The following is a 20,971-nucleotide window of genomic DNA, read 5'->3' as shown; positions in this document are numbered from 1 at the left end:
TTAGGTTTTAAAGAGAACTGGTTAGATAACTTATTACAAAAACTTTTTCTGTTTTACAATATGCAAAATGACCGTGATCTGGAGCAATGGATGGATTTGGCATGACAGAGGAAGAGAGCTATTTGTATGGACCTGCATTACACCGCCTTGAATACTGTCAAGTAAAGAGGATACCATGTGGCTTACAAGTATTCTGTCGCGTCTCTCGCGCTTGCCGCGCTCTCGAGGACCTTGGCATACCTTCAGGCTTCTTCCCCGGGAGCGTGGGGTTTGTGAGTCCATAGGCCACTACCGTGGAGCGGCAGTGGCAGGCAAAATCACCTTCCAGGTAGAGAGGAAACAAGACTGGACCGGAACTCCGGACTGGAGTGCTACACCGGAACACTCGGAACTGGAACGCACCGGACGGGTGCGCACTGGAGTGGGGCCCGCTGGACTGGACACACTGGAGTGGCCCCACTGGACTGGAACATACAGGAGTGAAACCCGCTGGACTGGAACACACTGGAGCGGAACCCGCGGAACTGGAACACCCTGGACCTAGGCTTCACCTACACTTGACTGCCTTTCCCCGAGGGTTGAGCCCTCAGGTTCTGGCAGCCGGTAGGACTTACAGGAACAGCAGGAATGAAGATCCAGGAGTGCCCCCTGGCACCTAGGCGAAGGCAAGGCAGACAAGCAGGGACTGTCCGGGTTCTGGCAGTCGGCAGGATTCAACACAATGACTAGTAAACTGTACCCAGGCTAATAGGAACGCTATACCCAGGCAAACCAGTCATACACAGGAACATACACAGAGCAAACTCAGGAGACTTGGAAGGCTAATCACCAGCTAACAACTAAGCTGTGCCCAAGCTAACAAGTCATGCACTGGAAACAACACAGAACACTAGCAAAGCTTTACACAGGCTACAAGCCACACGGTGCCTAAGCTGGCTAGTCAAGTATTAGGAACAAACCCAGGGAACTAGCAAAGCTATACACAGGCTACAAGCCACACGGTGCCTAAGCTGGCTAGTCTATCACTAGGAACAAACACAGAGAACTAGCAGAGCTATGCACAGGCTACAAGCCAGACGGTGCCTAAGCTGGCTAGTCTATCACTAGGAACAAACACAGAGAACTAGCAGAGCTATGCACAGGCTACAAGCCAGACGGTGCCTAAGCTGGCTAGTCTACACTAGGAACAATCACAGAGAACTAGCGGAGCTATGCACAGGCTACAAGCCAGACGGTGCCTAAGCTGGCTAGTCTACACTAGGAACAATCACAGTCTTGGGATAGTGGCTAGCAAGGGCGGCTAGTCTAACACTAGGAACAAATACAGACTCGGGATAGTGGCTAGCAAGGGCGGCTAGTCTAACACTAGGAACAAACACAGAGAACTAGCAGAGCTATGCACAGGCTACAAGCCACACGGTGCCTAAGCTAGCTAGTCATGCACTGGAAACAAACACAGAGAACTAGCAGAGCTATGCACAGGCTACAAGCCACACGGTGCCTAAGCTAGCTAGTCATGCACTGGAAACAAACACAGAGAACTAGCAGAGCTATGTACAGGCTACAAGCCACACGGTGCCTAAGCTAGCTAGTCTAAACAAACATAGAACACTCACACAGAGCAAACACTGAAACCGTGTACAGAGCACTCTATACACCAGGACCTTTAGATGAGATGCAAAGGCCAGGACTCTAGTCTCTAAGTGATTAATAAAGCCCTTCAACACCAGAGCCACAGCTGCAGCAATCACCTTGCAACCAAACAGAGGCTTGACACACAGAGCAGTCAGCCCATAGGAAGGAACAGCGGAAGCCATCTTGGATACTGGCAAAGAGGAGGAGGCGGCAGCCATCTTGGAAGAGGCAAAGCCCACACAGGTGAGGTTCAGTAGGGCAATCAGCACACAGAGCCAGAGAGAACCTAAGACAGACACAGAGACAAGCAGAAGCCAGCACAGACACTGACTCCCAGAAACAGGGTAAGTCTGAGGGTTGTCACGGCCACGGACGGGACATATTCAAAGAACCCAAATTTGAGGATAATAGAAAATTTATCAAAAATTGGAATGTCATACTCAGATGCTCATTGGATCTTGTGATTTTGCTGATATGAAAAAAGAAATCATAACAGGATGAAAACAGGAACAGAAAAAAAAAAAAGAACCATCACTTTTCTGACTAGGATATATTTATCATGGAAATTAACAGTACATTAGGAGTATTCAAAAGGGGAATTAAAGTTTTAAGTTTGACATTCAGATTTTATGAACCAGACTATATATTAAAGGGTCAATTTATCCATGGGATAGGCTGAAGTCCCAACACCCGAGACAAGTCAATTTTATTTTGAGGCTGGCCTCTTCAAAATCTGCTAAAGCAAGAAGGATGAGGAAGGTGGTGAACATAGAAGTGGATTAAGAGTTTGGAAGTAGTGTCTCCCTTAACTAGCACACCAGACCCCACACTATGCCCTCTTAGCCAGCATACGTTTTTTTTTATACAACCAGACAAATATGAAGAACAGGGATCCAACAAATCTACACACAGAATTCCTCACACAGGCAGAGGAAGAGGTTATGCAAAAAGGGGTACCCTCAGACAATCTTCAGTGATGAATCTTTCTGATTCTCCATGGACTAACAAAGAGGAAGGTATTAGATAAGGGTCTTTCCTTTGTACCTAAGTAAATATAATACATTCCAAACAAGAGTTCACTTTTTTAAGTTCACTAGAAAGTTATTTATTCAACATTTCTTTTCAAAATCAACTCCTGTTATCAGAAATGATTCCTGTTGGACCCCTAGACCCACTCATTCATACCTACTAGGAATCTGTTTTAAAAGGATATTGAGGCATTAGAGGAAAAGAAAAAAAATCTTACTGTATTTATACTGGCTATACTGCCTGGCTTTCAGTGATCACAGCAGTTTACACAGGTTATATTTTCTATAACCTGTCCAGGGAGAAGAATGCAGTACTAACAGAACTTTAAAAAAAAAAAAAAAAAAAAAAAAAAAGATTGTTTTTAAATTTGCAGGTAAGGGAGGGGCGGTACCGATACTGAAGAAAGACTACATAACAAATAGGCTAGTTACGGGGGATATAGAAAGATCCATCTACAGATCCTATACCAGGTTTGCATGCAGAGACAGCCATGTTAAACTAGGTGACGCAATATACACACACATACACAGTGCACTCCATTTAAGTGCACGTTGGATAAGCGCATGCTCTAACTGCGTGCCGTACTTCAGTCCCGTTTTTGGCGTCATCAATTTCTATGGGGACAAACTTTGGTTTAGCGCATCACTGATAAGTGCAAGATTCGCTTATATGCATGGTTTAAGACCGCTCCTCTGCAGGAAAGACTCCGCATAAGCGCGCACACGGAATACGGAAGCCGAATGGCACGTGACAACTAGAGAGATTCAAATTTACCGCCCCTTTAACTGCCACAGGCAGAATAAGCGAAAGAATGTTGTTAGAGTCTACAATGGGGTCGTTGTCGCCGCACAACTGTAAGACTAACACTGGCTGAACGAATAGAAGTTCTTAAAAAAATTAGAAAACAAAGTCAAGCATCTATTGCTAAAGAATATGATGTCAATCCCAGCCAAATTTCACGTATCTTGAAGCAGAAAGACCAGCTTCTGGAAGACTGGCAAAACAATACAAATCCACACCGGAAACGTAAACGGGCGGGAAAAGCTGAGGATGTAGAAGATGCTCTTCTTCGGTGGTTTTCTCAAGTCAGGCGCAGACAATTTCCTGTCAGTGGTCCACTGCTTATGGAGAAAGCTAATCAGCTAGCTTAAAGTCTTGGACTAACTGAATTCAAAGCCACTGCTGGATTATTGGAAAGATGGAAGGAGAGGAACATAAAATTCAAGAAACAGCATGGTGAAAAACAAGACGTTGATGACTTTGGTACTGAAAATTGGGTTGTTTCAGTTCTTCCTACCATCTTGAACGAGTTTGCACCTCGTGACATTTTCAATGCTGATGAAAACGGTGTCTACTGGCGAGCGATTCCTGATGGAATACTTGCATTCAAACAAGCCGAAACTACAGGAAGTACAAAAGCATCGCCATGCTGAGACAGACCAAGGGTCCATCGAGCCCAGCACCCTGTCACCGACAGCGGTCAAAAGAACAAGCAATTTGTCCCGCCCATGCTATAAATACTGTATATATTCCCTCATCCATTCAATAACATTCTATGGCTTTTTCCTCCAGGAAGCCGTCCAACCCTTTTTTGAAGTCCGCTAAGTTAACCGCCTTAACCACCTTTTCCAGCAGCGAATTCCAAAGTTTAACTACGCGTTGAGTGAAGAAAAATTTCCTCAGATTAGTTTTAAATTTACCACACTGAAGCTTCATCGCATGCCCCCTTGTCCTAGTATTTTTGGAAAGCGTAAACAGACGCTCCACATCGACCCGTTCCATTCCACTCATTATCTTACAGACCTCTATCATATCTCCCCTCAGCCGCCTTTTCTCCAAGCTGAAGAGCCCAAGCCACTTCAGCCTATCCAGATAGGGAAGTAATCCCATCCCCTGTATCATCTTTGTCGCCCTTCTCTGCACCTTTTCCAATTCCACTATGTCTTTCTTGAGGTGCGGCGACCAGAATTGAACACAATACTCGAGGTGAGGTCGCACCATGGAGCGATACAACGGCAGAACAATATCCTTATTTTTGTTTTCAATCCCTTCCTAATAATACCCAACATTCTATTTGCTTTCCTAGCCACAGCAGCACATTGAACAGAAGTTTTCAACGTATCAATGATGACACTTAGATCCCTTTCTCGGTCCGTGACTCCCAACGCTGAACCTTGCATGGCGTAGTTATAGTTTGGGCTCCTCTTTCCCACATGCATCACTTTGCACTTGTTTACATTAAACGTCATCTGCCATTTAGACGCCCAGTCTCCCAGTCTCGTAAGGTCCTCTTATAGTTTTTCACAATCTTCCCACGATTTGACTACTTAGAATAACTTTGTGTCATCGGCAAATTTGATTACCTCACTAGTTACCCCCATCTCTAGGTCATACATGAATATGTTAAAAAGCAGAGGTCCCAGCATCGATCCCTGAGGCACCCCGCTAACTACCCTTCTCCATTGCGAATATTGACCTTTTAATCCTACTCTGTTTCCTATCTTTCAACCAGTTTTTAATCCACAGTAAGACACTACCTCTGATCCCATGTCCCTCTAATTTCCTCTGTAGTCTTTCATGAGGGACCTTATCAAAAGCCTTCTGAAAATCTAGATACACAATATCAACCGGCTCACCTTTGTCCATATATTTGTTTACCCCTTCAAAGAAATGCAGCAGATTGGTGAGGTAAAACATCAAAGGACCGACTGACTATCCTCCTTGGCTGCAATATGGATGGGAGTGAAGTTGGAACCCCTCGTCATTGGAAAGAGCAAACAGCCCCATTGCTTCAAGAATGTTAAGCGACTTCCTGTGTCATACGAGGCTAACGCAAATTCATGGATGACTGGGGAAATTTGGAAGCAGTGGCTAAAGAAGTTAGACACTAGAACGCAGGCACAAAAGCGTCAGATTTTGTTGCTTTGTGATAATTGTGCTGCACACAGCGATAATGTCAGGCTGTCTAATGTCAAGGTGGTCTTCCTGCCACCAAACACTACCTCTCTGATCCAACCTATGGATCAGGGCATGATAGCCAATTTCAAACAACATTATCGGGCTCTTGTGCTACGTCGTCTGATGAGCGTTATGGATGACCAGACTGGCAAAGATAAACGTGCTGTTGAACTGGTTTGTAATCTATCACTGTTGGATTCCCTACATAAGCAGAAAGAAGCCTGGAATCATGTTACACAGGCAACCATTGTGAACTGCTACAAGTGGGCAAGCTTTGTTAAGGATGTGGAGAGGGACAAAACAGATGCAGCTGTTGCAAACAAGTCAGATGAACAGGCTTATTGACATCCCAGCCGGTGTTACTGAAGATGAGTTTCATCACTATGTAGCTGTTGATTATGATCTACAAACAGCAGATGACAGCACTGATGTCCAGATATGCACCTACACACAGGCAATGGCTGATGATAAAACAGATGATGAAATGAGCAATGAGGCACATGCTGACGAAATTCAACAACCTCCTGTCACTTTTGCAAGAGCGCTGGAGAGTCTCAACACCGTGAGGGCCTATCTGGAGGCCACTGGATGTCAGTGCTATGACATTTTTACCGTCTGGCACACGCAGTCTATGGAACTCACAGACACAAGAGTGTACAGAGGACTGACTGATTACTTCAAGTACTAACAGTACTGTAGATATGTTTATCAGATGTCAAGCTTCTTTGGGTCACAACGGTTAACTGCTCGCTCCGGTTAACTGCATGTATTTCTTTGGTCCCAGACCCTTGCACTTAAGCGGATTGCAGTGTGTGTGTGTGTGTGTATATATAATTTTTTTTTTTTTTTTTTACTTGAGACAGACGAAGTTGAAATACTCTACCATTCCTAGCTTTTATGTTCTTCCAAAAACTTAAGTCTCTTCAAAAATTTTCAGGTCACCCCATTGTTTCTGCAATTGGGTCCATCTTGAAACCATTGCACATATATATTTGTACCCTCTTTAATTCCCAAAACTTATGAGATCCATCATGTTATTACTATTTTTGATGAAATTAAAGTAGATACCATCAATGTGATACCGGTCACATTGGATATTGAAGCCCTTTACACCAACTTTCCTCAAGAGGATTCTAGATGTTATTAAAAAGGTACTAAGCAAAACAGGTATGACTATCTCTGAGTTAGCTAGGGTTGCTTTAATGAAAAATTATTTCAAATTTCAGGATATATTTTATCAAAGGGCACAGATATGGGGGTCACTATTGCAATAAAGTATTGACAACAGCATTAGGGGGTGGTAATGTATACCGTTATTGCTTTTTCAATACATTTCTGCCCATTTATTGAAAATTTGACTCATAGGTGCACAGTGACTCATGTTATGACAACATGTGCAGGTTCTCTTTTTCCCCCCCTGTACACCATGCTCATGTTATGATTTAACATGTGCGGGGTTCCCTTTTCCCCCGTACACCATGTAGATTTAGAAAAGCTGCAGAGAAGGGCGACGAAGATGATTAAGGGGATGGGACGACTTTCCTATGAGGAAAGGCTAAAGCGGCTGGGGCTCTTCAGCTTGGAGAAAAGGCGGCTGAGGGGTGATATGATAGAGGTATATAAAATAATGAGTGGAGAGAGGAAGTGACGTCAGCCGACAGCATGGCAGCCTGAATTCATAGCTCCCTCTCCCAACGCTGCAAAATTTGGAAACACTCCGATCCAAATGGCGATAAACATCGCGAAAGTGTAAGAATTTACCTCCTAACATACAGACGCCATGAGTAAAGCGGCCTCGACCCGGAAAAAAGAGATGGAAAAAACGGAGAAAAGCACGGCGAGTAAGGCCTCCAGACACCGTGAGTCCCCGGAGCGCGGGTCTCCGTCGGACTCAGATTCAGCGCTATGTCTGAGGCGCGAGCCCCTCCTTCCAAGAAAGGATTGTCCGTTGAGCTCCGCAAGTTATCTGCTACGATCCAGTCGGAGATTAAGCAGTCAAAAGACGAAATTTTAGAGCGGATGGATACGCTCAGTGCGGATCTCAGAGAACTGGGCGGCAGAGTGGAGGAGGCAGAATTAAAAATAGATGAGCACGCCGAACTGCTAGAAAAGCATACTAACCTGTTGCAGACGATGGAACAAAAACATGAGCTCCTGCAATACAAATTAGATGATCTTGAAAACAGGGGACGGAGAAATAATCTCCGTTTCCGAGGAGTTCCTGAGGGCGGAGACACGGAGAACGTGGCAGAGATTGTGCACACATTATGTTCTACCTTGTTGGGCCCTGAGGCAGATGAACTGAGATGTGAGTTGGATAGAGCGCACAGAGCTCTTGGAGCGCGAAAGGAGCAGCAGACACGGGACATCATTGTGAGATTTCACAAATATGAGAACAAGGAGAGAGTTCTAGTTTCAGCTAGGAAGACAAAGAGCCTGGAGTACGGTGGAGCCCCGGTTCAGGTCTATCAGGACCTCTCGCTATATACGCTCCAGATGAGGCGGCAGATGAGACCGGCGCTGGAAGTCTTGAGCAAACAGCAGATACAATATAGATGGGGCTTCCCCTTCTCATTAAACTTCACCCTGAAGGGCACCAAATATCGGATGCAAACTCTTCAAGAGGCGTGGGAAGCCTTGCACGCGGTTGAAATGGTGTCCGCAAAGACTGCACCTGGAGTGGTGGCGCCAGCTACTAAGACGAGGCTTCAGCGATGGCAGAGAACCCCGGGACCCGCAAAGCACAACAACAACCAGAAGCGCTGAATCAGGTTGGATCGGGATACTGGGGCTATGCTCCCAGGAGATTACCTTGATGGGTAGGCATAGCTGCATTTGCCATTTGACTTTGAACACTGATGTTAGGGTTGACAACGGCCCAATACTATAGGGCTTTGAAGAGTGTTGAAACGATAAACTGAAGGGAGGGAATAGTAATGAAGCATGTAAGGGATAGGTGTATGTGGGATCGTGTGTAAGCTGATATGGATGGGGAGGGATAGATGTGGGTTTGGGCACTGTGTGGTGGGTGGATAACTTCCTAAAGACCCACTTGGAGGACATTGGTCTTTCAATTGGTGTGAATGGAGGGGGTGGGAGGGGTTGGGAGGGAGGGAGGGGGGATAGTGGGATGTGGGGAAATAGGGGAGAGAGCGGGGCACTGCCGGGTATGAAGGGCGCACACTTTGCACTATGGCACTGTATAGAGATACCACGAAGGGGTGCGATAGAACAGCTTTATTACACTCTATGGAGATGAATACAGACTTAAAAATTCTCTCGTATAATGTAAAGGGCCTGAACATGCCCCAGAAGAGGCAAAAGTTTTATAAGGAAATAAAGCAGCATAGACCGCATGTGGTTCTCCTGCAGGAGACGCACTTGGTGGGTAGGCATGAAAGGCTTCTTTCTCACCCAGAGTACCCAGTGGTGTATTTTGCATCAGCAGCTGGGTCAAAGAAAGGAGGAGTTGCGATCTTGATTCATGCTGCGGTTGGGGTGCAGGTTCTAAAGGTAAAGCGGGACATGGGTGGACGATATATTTTTATGCATATCACGATTGACAATGTGGATCTAACCCTGGCCTCTATATATGCGCCTAACACAGGACAGGCTGGGTTCCTGGAGAAAGTTAGAAACTCCTTGGCCACTTTTGCGCAGGGCTCACTTGTAATAGGAGGGGACTTTAATACAGTGATGAACCCAGGCCTAGATCGTTCAGGGCTCCCCAGAGGCGAGGGTCAGAGGGACTCTTTGGCTTTGAGGTCTTTGGCGCTTTCACTGGGCACAGTGGACCTGTGGAGGGTGAAACACCAGAGGGTACGAGATTATACATTTTACTCTGCAGTACATAATTCTTATTCACGCATTGACTACATATTTGTGGATGCAACCCTGGTGGAGCACGGTCCTGAAGCAGGGATAGGTAATGTGACTCTGTCGGATCATGCTCCAATATGGGTGACTCTACCAAATATTAGGGCCGAGAAAAAAAATAAAAGATGGACACTGAATGTTGGTCTTCTGCGGGAGGGGGCAGTGGTAGATGGCTATAAACAAATGTTGAAAGAGTACCTTGAATTTAATTTAGGTTCAGGGCCCTCGCTTAGCACAATATGGGATGCTATGAAGGCGGTGACCCGGGGATATTTTCTACAACTGGCCAGTAGACAATCGAAAGCCCGTAGGGCGCAGATCGCGAATTGTCTGGAAAACATTCGCTTACTAGAGGAACAGCATAAGGCCAATGGTTCAGCTAGGGTTCTGAGAGAACTTAGTTTCCAGAGAATGCGCCTTGACTCCATATATTCGGAGCACCTAAGCATGCTACAGGCAAAGAATAGGTTGAGCTCCTATGCATACGCTAACAAAATAGGGCGCCTTCTCGCCATAAAGCTGCGCAGGCAAAAAGTTGAGCGGAACATCATAAAGATACGAGATGCTGGAGGAGGTACCTTAAGTATGTCCGAGCAAATACGAAACAGATTTGGGGAATTTTATAAAAATCTGTATGCCCAGGAGGTCAGCCCTTCGATGGACCTGATAGATCATTACTTACAGGATAGTGAGCTTACCTCTCTGAGTCACCAGCAGCAGACAATGTTAGATGAGCCAATCACCCCTGGGGAAATCCAGGAGGCAATTAGTAGTCTCCCCTCACATAAATCGCCCGGGCTCGACGGATTGCCCAATGAGTTCTATAGGAAGTTTGCCCCTGAGATAGCTCCGCTCCTAGCAGATCTGTTTAATCAGGTGGGGAGAGGGGGGTCATTACCTCAGTCAATGATGGAGGCATGGATAGCGGTCCTGCCTAAACCAGGTAAAGATCACTCTGAATGTGGATCCTACAGACCTATATCTGTGCTTAATGCAGATGTCAAAATATTGGCTAAGGTACTGGCAAATCGTTTGGCCCCTATTCTACCAGTACTTATTCATCCAGATCAAGTGGGCTTTGTACAGTATCGAAAGGCGATGGATAATATTAGAAGGGCGGTGGATATAATGAACTTGGCAAAAAACAACCAGAAGCCGTTATGTCTTTTAAGCCTTGACGCGGAAAAAGCCTTTGACCGGGTTCACTGGCCCTTCATGTATAGGGTGATGGAAAATATGGGGTTTGGAATACAGTTTCGTAGCTGGATTCGGGCCTTCTATGAGTTCCCCAAGGCCTGTGTCCGGGTCAATGGTGGAAATTCAGAATTATTCACTCTACATAGAGGTACTAGGCAGGGCTGCCCCTTGTCTCCCTTATTATTTGCGATGGTGATGGAGCCTTTTGCAGCCCGTGTGCGGTCTGATCCTGATATCTCGGGAGCTAAGATAGCAGATAGAACTCATAAAATGGCCTTATTCGCAGATGATGTACTGCTGTTTGTCACTCGACCCTTGACCACCTTCCCGCACCTAGAACAAATGATACAGCAGTACTCTGCAGTGTCCGGATTTAGGGTCAACATGGCAAAATCTGAGGCCCTGAACGTGACAATTCCGGAGGACGTGGTGGAGTCCTTAAAGATTTCCTCTCCCTTTCGGTGGGCTCCCAAACATTTAAAATACTTGGGGGTGAATCTGACTAGGGAACCTTCGGAGCTCTTTAATGCAAATTATAAGGGGCTGGGTAAAATTATTATGGAAGATCTAGAGAGGTGGGGAGATTTGGGAACATCATGGTTTGGCAGAATAGCCATTCTTAAAATGAATGTCTTGCCACGACTGTTATACCTTTTTCAGGTGCTGCCTGTGATAATGCCCAGGCGATTTTTAGCTAATTTACAAGATAAACTGGTGCGATTCGTCTGGGCAGGAAAACGTCCTAGGCTAGCGAGATCGCTCCTATATAAGAAAAGGAAAAGGGGAGGACTTGGGGTACCCAATCTCGCATGGTATTATAGGGCAGCGCAGGGGAAAGCAGCACTTGAATGGTATCAAGAATACCCGGATCGCCAATGGGTGCATATAGAACAACATTCGGTGGATGACAAACCATTGAGTGCACTAATGTGGTTGCCAAAGTCTTTTAGAAGTATGAATGAAAGAGCTTGTCCCTCCATAGCTGTAACACTCCATTACTGGGATAGTCTGTTCCCTAAGAGACAATGTATATTGAGCCGGTATACTCCAATAGCCTTTAATCCTTTACTTTTACCTGGGACGGTAACGGGGATTTTCACTAAATGGTACGAGATAGGGGTGAGAACCTGGGGCCAATTATTTGAAGCTGACTCCCTGGTACCTTTTGACATATTGCTGGACAGATACCCAGGGGTGGAGGGAGGTGATTTTGCCTATTGTCAATTGGTATCTCTCCTTAAAGTAAGGCGGTGAGGGAGGTGATGCAGCGTGAGAAATTAGAACTGGAGGAGATATGTGAGCGACATGCTTCCTCTAGGGACTGATAGGTTCCCTGTACCATAATATAAGCAAACAGGCGCCCGGTACGGGGTACATAGGAGAAGCTGGGAACGAGAGCTGGGGTGAGCTTGGGAGACCCTGGGTGGGAGAGTATAGAAAAAGCAGCTGTGAAGGTATCGACCCATGTACCCCTGCAGGAGAATGCTGTGAAAGTATTATATCGTTGGTACCTTACGCCTGCTCGACTGTGGCGGATCTTTCCGACTGCCTCGGGCATGTGTTGGAGAAGATGCGGCCAAGAGGGCACCATGGGGCACATATGGTGGAATTGTGTTAAAATTCGTGCCTTTTGGAAGGCGGTACACTATAGGTTGCAGGCCTGGATAGGGTGCACAGTGCCCTGGGCCCCCGAGGTGTTCCTGTTTTCTGCTAGGATCGCAGGTCTATTGTCCTGTCAACAAACTTTGGCTAAGCATGTGGTTGGCACAGCAAGGGTGGTTGTAGCTTCACAATGGAGGAGGGAGGGAGTTCCCCCGCTAGCTAAGTGGCTTAAAAAGTTGAGGTATGTGCGTGAAATGGAGAGACTGGTGGCTGAGCATACACAACAAATAGGGAAATGGCATTCTGTCTGGAAGTACATTCCTATAGCACACTGATGAACTAGTATGTCTGTAAAGAGAGTGTTTATATTAAAAAAAAAAAAAAAAAAAAAAAGGTAGTGCTCAGTGGTGTTCTCGGGGTGGGGTGGGGTAGGGGGTGGGAGGGAGGGTAATCTTTGCTTTATTAAAAAGTTGAAAAAATTTTGAAGTTCAGTGATGTTGATATTGGAAGTTGAAACTACGATGAGTTATACTGTATGAAGCATTAGCGATATTGTATTAGTCATAGGAAAATGTGTTTGATGGATTGTAACTTGCATTCTTTGTGTTGTTTCAATGAACAATAAAGACTTCATACAAATAAAAAAAAAAAAAAAAAAATGAGTGGAGTGAACAGATAGATGTGGAGCGTCTGTTTATGCTTTCCAAAAATACTAGGACATGGGGGCATGCGATGAAGCTGGAGTACAGTAAGTTAAAACAAATAAGAGGACATTTTTCTTTACTCAGCACGTAATTCAACTCTGGAATTCGTTGCCAGAGAATGTGGTTAAAGCGGTTAGCTTAGCAGAGTTTAAGAAAGATTTGGACGGCATCCTGAAGGAAAAGGCCATTGAATGTTATAAATGGACGTAGGGAAAAATCCACTATTCCTGGGACAAGCAATACAAAATGCTTTGCTCCGTGGATCTTGTTGGGTGATTGTGACCTGGATGGGCCACTGTCCGAGACAGGGTGCTGGGCTAGATGGACCTTTGGTCTGTCCCAGTGTGGCGATGCTTATGTCTTACAACAGAGGGGTGAAAAGTAGAATAGGTATGCTTAATCACCCCCACCCTTAACCTTCCCATCTTAGAAAGCTTAAAATATTGTCACCACTGACTGCAACCTTTCCCTAGAAAGCCAAATAAACTCCACCACAAAGAAGATGTTCTACTTGCTGTGGAAACTAAAACGAATAAAACCTTTTTTTCCCCGAGAGAGGTATTTCGTCACCTAATACAGTCCATCGTTTTATGTCATCTGGCTTATTGTAACGGAGTATACGCAGGATGTAAAGAGCAACTAATTAAGAAACTGCAGATGGCCCAAAACACAGCAGCCAGATTTATGGAAAATCCGAATTTGAAAGTGCCAAGCCCCCTCCGAGAGAAATTACATTGGCTTCCTGTCAAGGATCAAATCACCTTTAAAATCTGCTCCCTAGTTCACAAAATTCTATATGGTGAAGTCCCTGGCTACATGATTAATCTGATCACCCTACTGCCCAGGAATGCATTAAGACTATCCCGTTCATACCTAAACTTTCATTACCCAAATTGCACCAGACTTAAGTACAAATCCACATATGCTTCATCCTTCTCTTTCATCAGCTCGCAACTATGGATTTCTTTGCCAAAAACTATAAAAACCATCTACAACCATCTAAATTTCAGGAAATCACTTAAGATCATGCTATTTGGACAAGCATATCCCAAGGACTCAGCATGTCTCCCCTCTGCTTGATACACATCAATCTAGTGACAATTTTGGACACATCCACCTTTCCTCCTCTCCCTGGTTTCCCTGCTCCTTCCATCCCTTCCCTATCCTCCTCATTATTTCTTATGTAGGTTCTCTGTTGTATTAGCTTAATTTTACTGCACTGGCGTCTGCCTCTGCGGTGCGCTGTAAGCCACATTGAGCCTGACGCTGTTGAGAAAATGTGGGGTATAAATGAGATAAATAAAATAATAAAGGGAGAGAACAGGATAAGACAACAAACAGTAGAGCCTTATACAAGTTATTTTGACAAATTACCTCAACTTTATTTCAACTTGTTTCTGAAGATGGAGGTTTCAAGGGACAGAAACAGATGCAGTACTGCTATACAAGTAGAAAGGGGGAGGAGGTAGACAACTATGGAAATGCTAATTATATATCTATATTGCAGCACCTGGAAGCAAGAAGGTCAGGGGACATGATATAAAATGGCATAAAAAAATACAAAGAAAATATGAGAATGTATTTCTTTACTGAGAACACCATGAATGCCTGGAATAGGATAAGGTAGTGACAGAATTAAACATGCGGACAGATTCAGCAAAGTGGTAGGGGGTAGATGAAGGTGACAGACACAAAGTGTGCTTGAGCGTTTATTAATATGACACTGCACAGAATCAAGGGAGGAAAATAAGCTAATGAGCACAGTGTGGCAGTACAAGTGACTCATTAGGTTTTCAAGCCAAGCAGTAGCAGTGCAGCTGCATTAGGATTCAGTTACAAGCCTAGCACTGGGGTAAGCTACACTGCAAACTTAACAGCAGTGATAGAACTATCAGGCCTCCAGGGAGGCTGGGGCAGCCTGCATGGAGTAACCATGGTTAAAACCAATCAGTAAGCACGGGGGACATCAGACATTTCTGGACAACAGCCTCACAAGTCTTAGTAGCAGTGTGATTTATTACAAACCTTGGTGTCAAAAACTCTGGGAAAAAGCCAGAATTTTAATTCTGATCTTGTAAGAATCAAAGTGGAAGACTATAAACCTGAAATATCCTATCAATGGAGCCTGCCATTAAGAAACTTTGTACATAAAAAAATTTGGAAAGCAGTAGTAAAAACCATGGCTGAGTGTAAGACATGGGGGGTAAGGGGTGTATGCTGGTTTAAGCTTGTGATTTTGTATTTATATACCTAAAACTGTACAAAAAACAAAACAAAAAAAGCACAACAAAACCACAAGCAAAAACCCAGAGGCAGAATCTAGACCAGGGCAGACTGAATGAACCACCTTGTGTCGTTTTTTTACTATGGTATACTGTAAATACAAAATAATTTTATGGTTTCATTTTAGTACTTTTCTTTGCAGTATTTTTTGCTACCTAGCTTTGAGTTTCACCAGGTAGACAAAGATCAGAGCCCCAAAAGTAAATTTCCTTTTTTTCCCCCCTGGATTACTGAGTTGGCAACTCTACTTCAAACAAGTAACTGCAACAAACTTGAGCAGTAGTAGTAGTACAGGGACTACCACTTATCTTTTCCTGCCAATGTGCCACATTACCAAGAAATACAAATTTTATAGCAGAATTTAAGTATTTTTCTTTTAAAACTTCAGTGCCTTACCTACTGGGCTAGTGGAAACTCTTTGGGATGGTGGTCTGAATCCAGGAGCCTTGGAACTATCACAAGGATGTACATTCTCTAAATGCCCAAGCACAGAGCTGCCAAGAAATGCAGACTGAACATTGAAAGCTTGATCTGCTGCTGTTCTTGAAGAGAGTGGACAGTTTCCCCAGCCTTGATGTGCTGGCACCTGATTATCAAAGAGACTGCTGAAGTGATTAAAAAGTGTTGTAGATCCATGATTAGGAAGCAATGGTTTGTTGCTGGGTTAATGTGCATTTGGGAACTGTTCATAATATTCATGACGGACGAAAGATGCACTGCGGTAGGTGGACCCTGTTTAAGGTGAATCTTGAGGTGTTAAAGAACTGGATTTGTAACAAAAACAGGCTGAGGATCTTGATGTGGGGGCTGCATTTGGTATCACTGAATAAAACGGACCTCTTGGCTGAATTCTATGAGAAACTCGAGGTGTTGGAGCAGCTTGCTGAGGTAAGTTACAGTTGTCTTGTGTATCTGTCCCTGAAGTTACAGTAGCTTGTCTAGCTGATGCTAAACTTGTGGGAGCAGGTTCTGAATTTGACACAAAAGGCATGGACAAAGGTGGACTAATATCTGAAATGCTGGGTGATAACACTTCTTCTTGCAAAATATTTACTGAAGGAGGACTGACTGATGACCGTGTTTCTATGACTTCAGGGTTGTTGCTGGCAGACATATTCAAACTGCTTGCAGCAGAGGCTTGTGCACACAGATTGCCCGATTGCTCCGGCATGGATACCTTCTCTTTAGTCAGGAAGGATTCACTTTTATGCGCAGGATGCTGCTGTGTTTGCGGAGCATTGGAAGGCAGAAGTGCTGTGGAAATTTGTCCACTGTTTGTAGGTGCAGAAGAACCTGAGGCATAGTGGTGCAGGTGCTGGTTGCAGTTGAGGTCACTGTTGCCAAAGTATTTGTCTTAGGAATACAGGCAAACAGCTGCTTTCTGACAGACGAAGCAGGACTATGTGTCACACACAGTGGTGGAGCAACAGGAGCTATGGAGGACACAGTGATTGGACAATTAGCAGTGGCTGAGCTGGTACACTCGTGCGGTAATATACTTCCACTTTGGTTACCTGGGCGATTTGTACCATTATGCTTTGGAGAACTATTTGTGCTGGCCCGGGCTACTGGCCTCACAGGAAATGGTCCCCAAGTGCTGGGAGAAGGAGTAAAGTTTCCTCCAAACTGAGCCATAGGTAAGCGAGGATGCCGAATCTGTTGCATAGTTTGTGCAGCCAGCAAGGCAAAATGGGGGTGGGAATAAGCCAATGGAAGAGACACCGGGAAAGGGAGACCGCACATTGTTGAAACATTCTTGTTAGGTCTGTTGTAGGCTGGAAGTAGACAGGGTTGCAGATTGTGAAGATGTCATAGGTGGTGTCCCTAAAGGAAAAGTTTATTTGAAGCAGCTGCAATACTAGCTCCAGATGAATTTGCACCGACAGACGTAATTTTATTGGCAGTAGGAGTTCGGATATGATTTTAGGAATTAAATCTTCTAGTTCCTTGGCAGGATCTGAATAAGTGCATTGATGAGCTGCACTGCGTATCTAGTTGATTCAGTACCACCCCTGAAATATAAATACATACACATAAATCCCTGTAAAATATAAATCTATGGTCAAGACAGAGCTGTGTAACAAATACAGAATTCTTAATGTTGGTCTTTATGTGCTCCCAAATATATTTAGTGCTCATTATGGCGAAACTACATGACATCTGCAATTGTCAAAATCAGGTTTCTGCTAAAAATAAAGATTAGTAATTTGATTACACAATTAAAATATTTATATTTTAAAAATTATGATGATTAGAACTAGAGATCTGACTGACAATTGCAGATGTCATGTAGTCTCACCATAACATGAGCACAAAATATGTTCACATCATACATTTGAGAGGATTTTTTTTTTCTTGGGGGGGGGGTTGTGTTTGATATTTATACTTTCTTCAAAGATTTTTGGTTTTCATCTATACTAATACTATGTGATTATTGGGAAGAAGGTGGAATAAAACAAATGACTCGCACAAGGGAAAAAAAGGAAAAAAAAGGACAGAGGGATAATCTGCACAGAGCAGCAGGTACAATCCTGGCCATCTTTTTCTAGACAGACTGAAAGGACCATGCTGGTCTTTATATGCTCCACACTGTCAACAGCTTCTAAACACTTCATCAAACCACTCAAATAGATCACTTATACAGCATATAGCATTCTCTCTATAGGAGTAGCCTAGTGGTTAGTGCAGCGGACTCTGATCCTAGGGACACTGGGTTCGATTCCCACTGAAGCCCCTTGTGACTCTGGGCAAGTCACCTAACCCTTCATTGCCCCAGGTACAAATAAGTACCTGTATATACTATGTAAACCCGCTTTGAATGTAGTTACAAAACCACAGAAAGGCGGTATATCAAGTCCCATTCCCTCCCCCCTTTTTGGTGGAACCCTCAGAATTCTCTCAATTTCTGGCTTCACAAAAGAGGGAATAGCAACCAGTATTCACTTATTGGTCCAAATTTATACATTTTAATCTCAACAATTTTTAAATAAAATTTATAATAAGCTTATTCTTAAGAGTGTTATGGAGACACTATTGCAACACAGATATATTTTGGCTTCTGCTATGGGCAAACAGCCTCTTTCAAGCTCAAATGCATGGATGCCAGAATTAAAAGAATTCTGATGGGTCCACAAAAAAAGTGTGAGAAAATGCTATACAAGTGATCTTTTATTTAAGTGATTTGATGAAGTGTTAGAAGCTAATGACAGTGGGGGCTCTTGAATACTGATATTTGTACCCCTCCAACTATATGACTTTCTGACCTTTAAACACAGTCTTTGTGAAGAAACAGTGTGTTTTAAGCCTGTAAAATGTACTAGATATTTTCCCACATTATGGCTTCAAGGTCTTTCTCCTATTGGCCAGCAGGGTGGCGTTCTTTGCGTAAAACTGTTACGGAGAAATTAATGTTCTTAGCATACAGATAGGAAGTAAGAAGCAGTATATTTTTGAAATCTTGTTGTTCTGGCCTCCAATTTGGCCCAGGAGCTCATTTTCATTTAGAGGTGTACTGGCTTTTTGCTCTACTCTTAGTCAGGGAGAAAAGAGAGAGATCTCTTTGCTGAGGCTTGGTGAACAATTATATGTCCTGTCCACTGTTCTGACAAACAATTTTCAGTTGTTGACTCTGCCTGTCTGGACTGACAGAATCCTGGTGGTTTGTGTGTTGGGTCTGTGAGTGCTTTCTGGGAACTGGGGAACCACTGGGAGTGTGGCCCTAGTAACTTACAAATTACTGGGGATAATTGAGAGCAGGAGACTGCCCAGAGGTGGTTGGGACCCAGTTGGTGGGGAGGAGGGTGCTAGTGTAGAGCACAAGTGACAGGTGCAGGCAGACCTGAGCTATGCTCGGGATAGGACCCTCTAAGTCACCTATTAGGTAACCCCAGGCGGGTGGCTAGGCGTTTCATGACAGTCTTTATATGCTGTCATTTACTATTTAATAAAATAAACCATTTACTACTACAACCAAGTCATAAGTAATTTGAACTATGCTTCCTGTATGTGATTTTTGTTGTACAGTGCACTTTAGCCATTCCTTGATGCTGGCACAGGATGTTTATAAATCTCAGTTTGATTCCTTCTATTTCTTGTTCTTAAGCTCTCAGGCAATATATCACTATAAGCGTTCAGTTCTGATAACCACATACAAAGTCAGAATAGTGTCTGCTATATTAATGTATGTTAGAGGCACATTATTTGGTAGATACCATGTACATTACAATCAGTTTTGATTCAGAAAGATAAAGAGGAATACCTGTATTTAACTTTTTGGATACATTCACAAATTGAACACTTGATTTTCCAGTCACATACCTTATTGTGATCATCCTCTCCCCATTTTTGTCTTTTTGTTTGTCAACATCAATATGAGCACCAGTAACATCCTGATTGCTGTTATGTTACAACCACCTCTTCCCATTATTCTGGATACAACAGAAGCAGGCACAGACAATTTTTTTGACCTGTAATATGCAAATGATTCCAAGATTAGAGAGGAATTGCTTTAATTACCTGAAAACCAATACTACAGGGGAACTATAAACAGCAATATGAAAGAATGGATTCAAGGGAAGGGAAGCAAAACAAAAACCTACTTGCCCTTTGTAAAATTGCTGACTAAATGACCCATCAAAAATTAAGCACAAATGATAGTGAAGAACTGGCCATACTTCTTGCAGGCACATGTTTGTGAATCAGGTCCAGAGTCACATAATTCTGAGCTATCCTTTTAGAATCCAGTACTACAGTACATTTGGCTTTCACCTCTGGGACCATGTTTCTCCTGCAATTTATACAGTTGTAGGACACAGCTCAATTTGACCAGCAGGAAACAGCTCCAAGGTGAGAGGGCACAGTTCACATCCTGATCTCCTACCACAAGAAAGTAAAATTCCTGTTTCCCTGTTTGTTCATGTGGAAAATACTTATTGTCCATTTGGACTAGGCTCAGTAAGTTAAGAGTCCACATTAATTGAATAGCTACTCATTAAGTTATATTCCAGTAAGTTCCCTCAGATCTGCTGAGGGAACTCTTGAGAGCTCCCTCTCAATCTGATGATCCAAATGAGAAAAGCAGTTGCTTACCTGTAACAGCAGTTTCCTTGGATAGTTGTCTAGCCACACGGTTGAAGTGACATCACAGTTATGCTACATTATTGACCCGGCCTTTCTAAAGCACAGAAAAACTCAAAGAGCTCTCTGCGCATGTCCCTATATTCCCGCCACTGACAGTTGCTGTATATGGTGCTCACTCCCCCTTCCCACCTCGGTTCATCAGAAGCTGGCATCAAGTCCAGGTGGAAGGGTGGGTATGTATGGCTAGACCAACTGTCCAAGGAGAACTACCATTACAGGTCTGCCTGATGAACCACGCTGTGAGGTTTTGGTGTACAGAGATCAGGATGCTGTAGACTCTCCTGGTTCTGAGTAATGAGATCTGGGATAAGTGCCAAATGGATGGATGACAGACAGGGAGAGGAGGATTGGGAACCACATTGATGCGACCAATAAGGGGTAATGAGAATCATATATGCTGAGTTTTGATGACCTTCTGAAGAGTTTTTTGCAATGAGAGGAACTAGAGGGTATGCATGTAGAAGGACATGATCTCACTGCAGATGGAATGCATCCAAAGCTACCTGTTTCCGACTGGACCACCTTGAGCAGTATTTGCGACACTGCAT

General features: G+C 43.9%; 1 protein-coding gene across 1 annotated transcript in view; it reads right to left on the bottom strand.

Annotated features, from left to right (window-relative positions):
• The window catches only part of LOC115476533 (ankyrin repeat and KH domain-containing protein 1-like), a 321,971-nt gene that overhangs the window by 19,085 nt on the left and 281,915 nt on the right, over window positions 1-20,971 (bottom strand). The window contains 10 exon segments of the mRNA XM_030212956.1: window positions 15,681-15,944; window positions 15,947-16,088; window positions 16,090-16,577; window positions 16,580-17,064; window positions 17,066-17,120; window positions 17,123-17,209; window positions 17,212-17,244; window positions 17,247-17,296; window positions 19,602-19,677; window positions 19,680-19,750. Of these exon segments, the coding sequence (XP_030068816.1) occupies window positions 15,681-15,944; window positions 15,947-16,088; window positions 16,090-16,577; window positions 16,580-17,064; window positions 17,066-17,120; window positions 17,123-17,209; window positions 17,212-17,244; window positions 17,247-17,296; window positions 19,602-19,677; window positions 19,680-19,750 (1,751 nt within the window).

The sequence above is a fragment of the Microcaecilia unicolor genome, chromosome 8, assembly GCF_901765095.1.
Source record: "Microcaecilia unicolor chromosome 8, aMicUni1.1, whole genome shotgun sequence".
NCBI classification, from domain to species: Eukaryota; Metazoa; Chordata; class Amphibia; order Gymnophiona; family Siphonopidae; genus Microcaecilia; species Microcaecilia unicolor.
The sequence above is the reverse complement of the archived record's forward strand: the minus strand, read 5'-3'. Positions and strand labels throughout refer to the sequence as shown.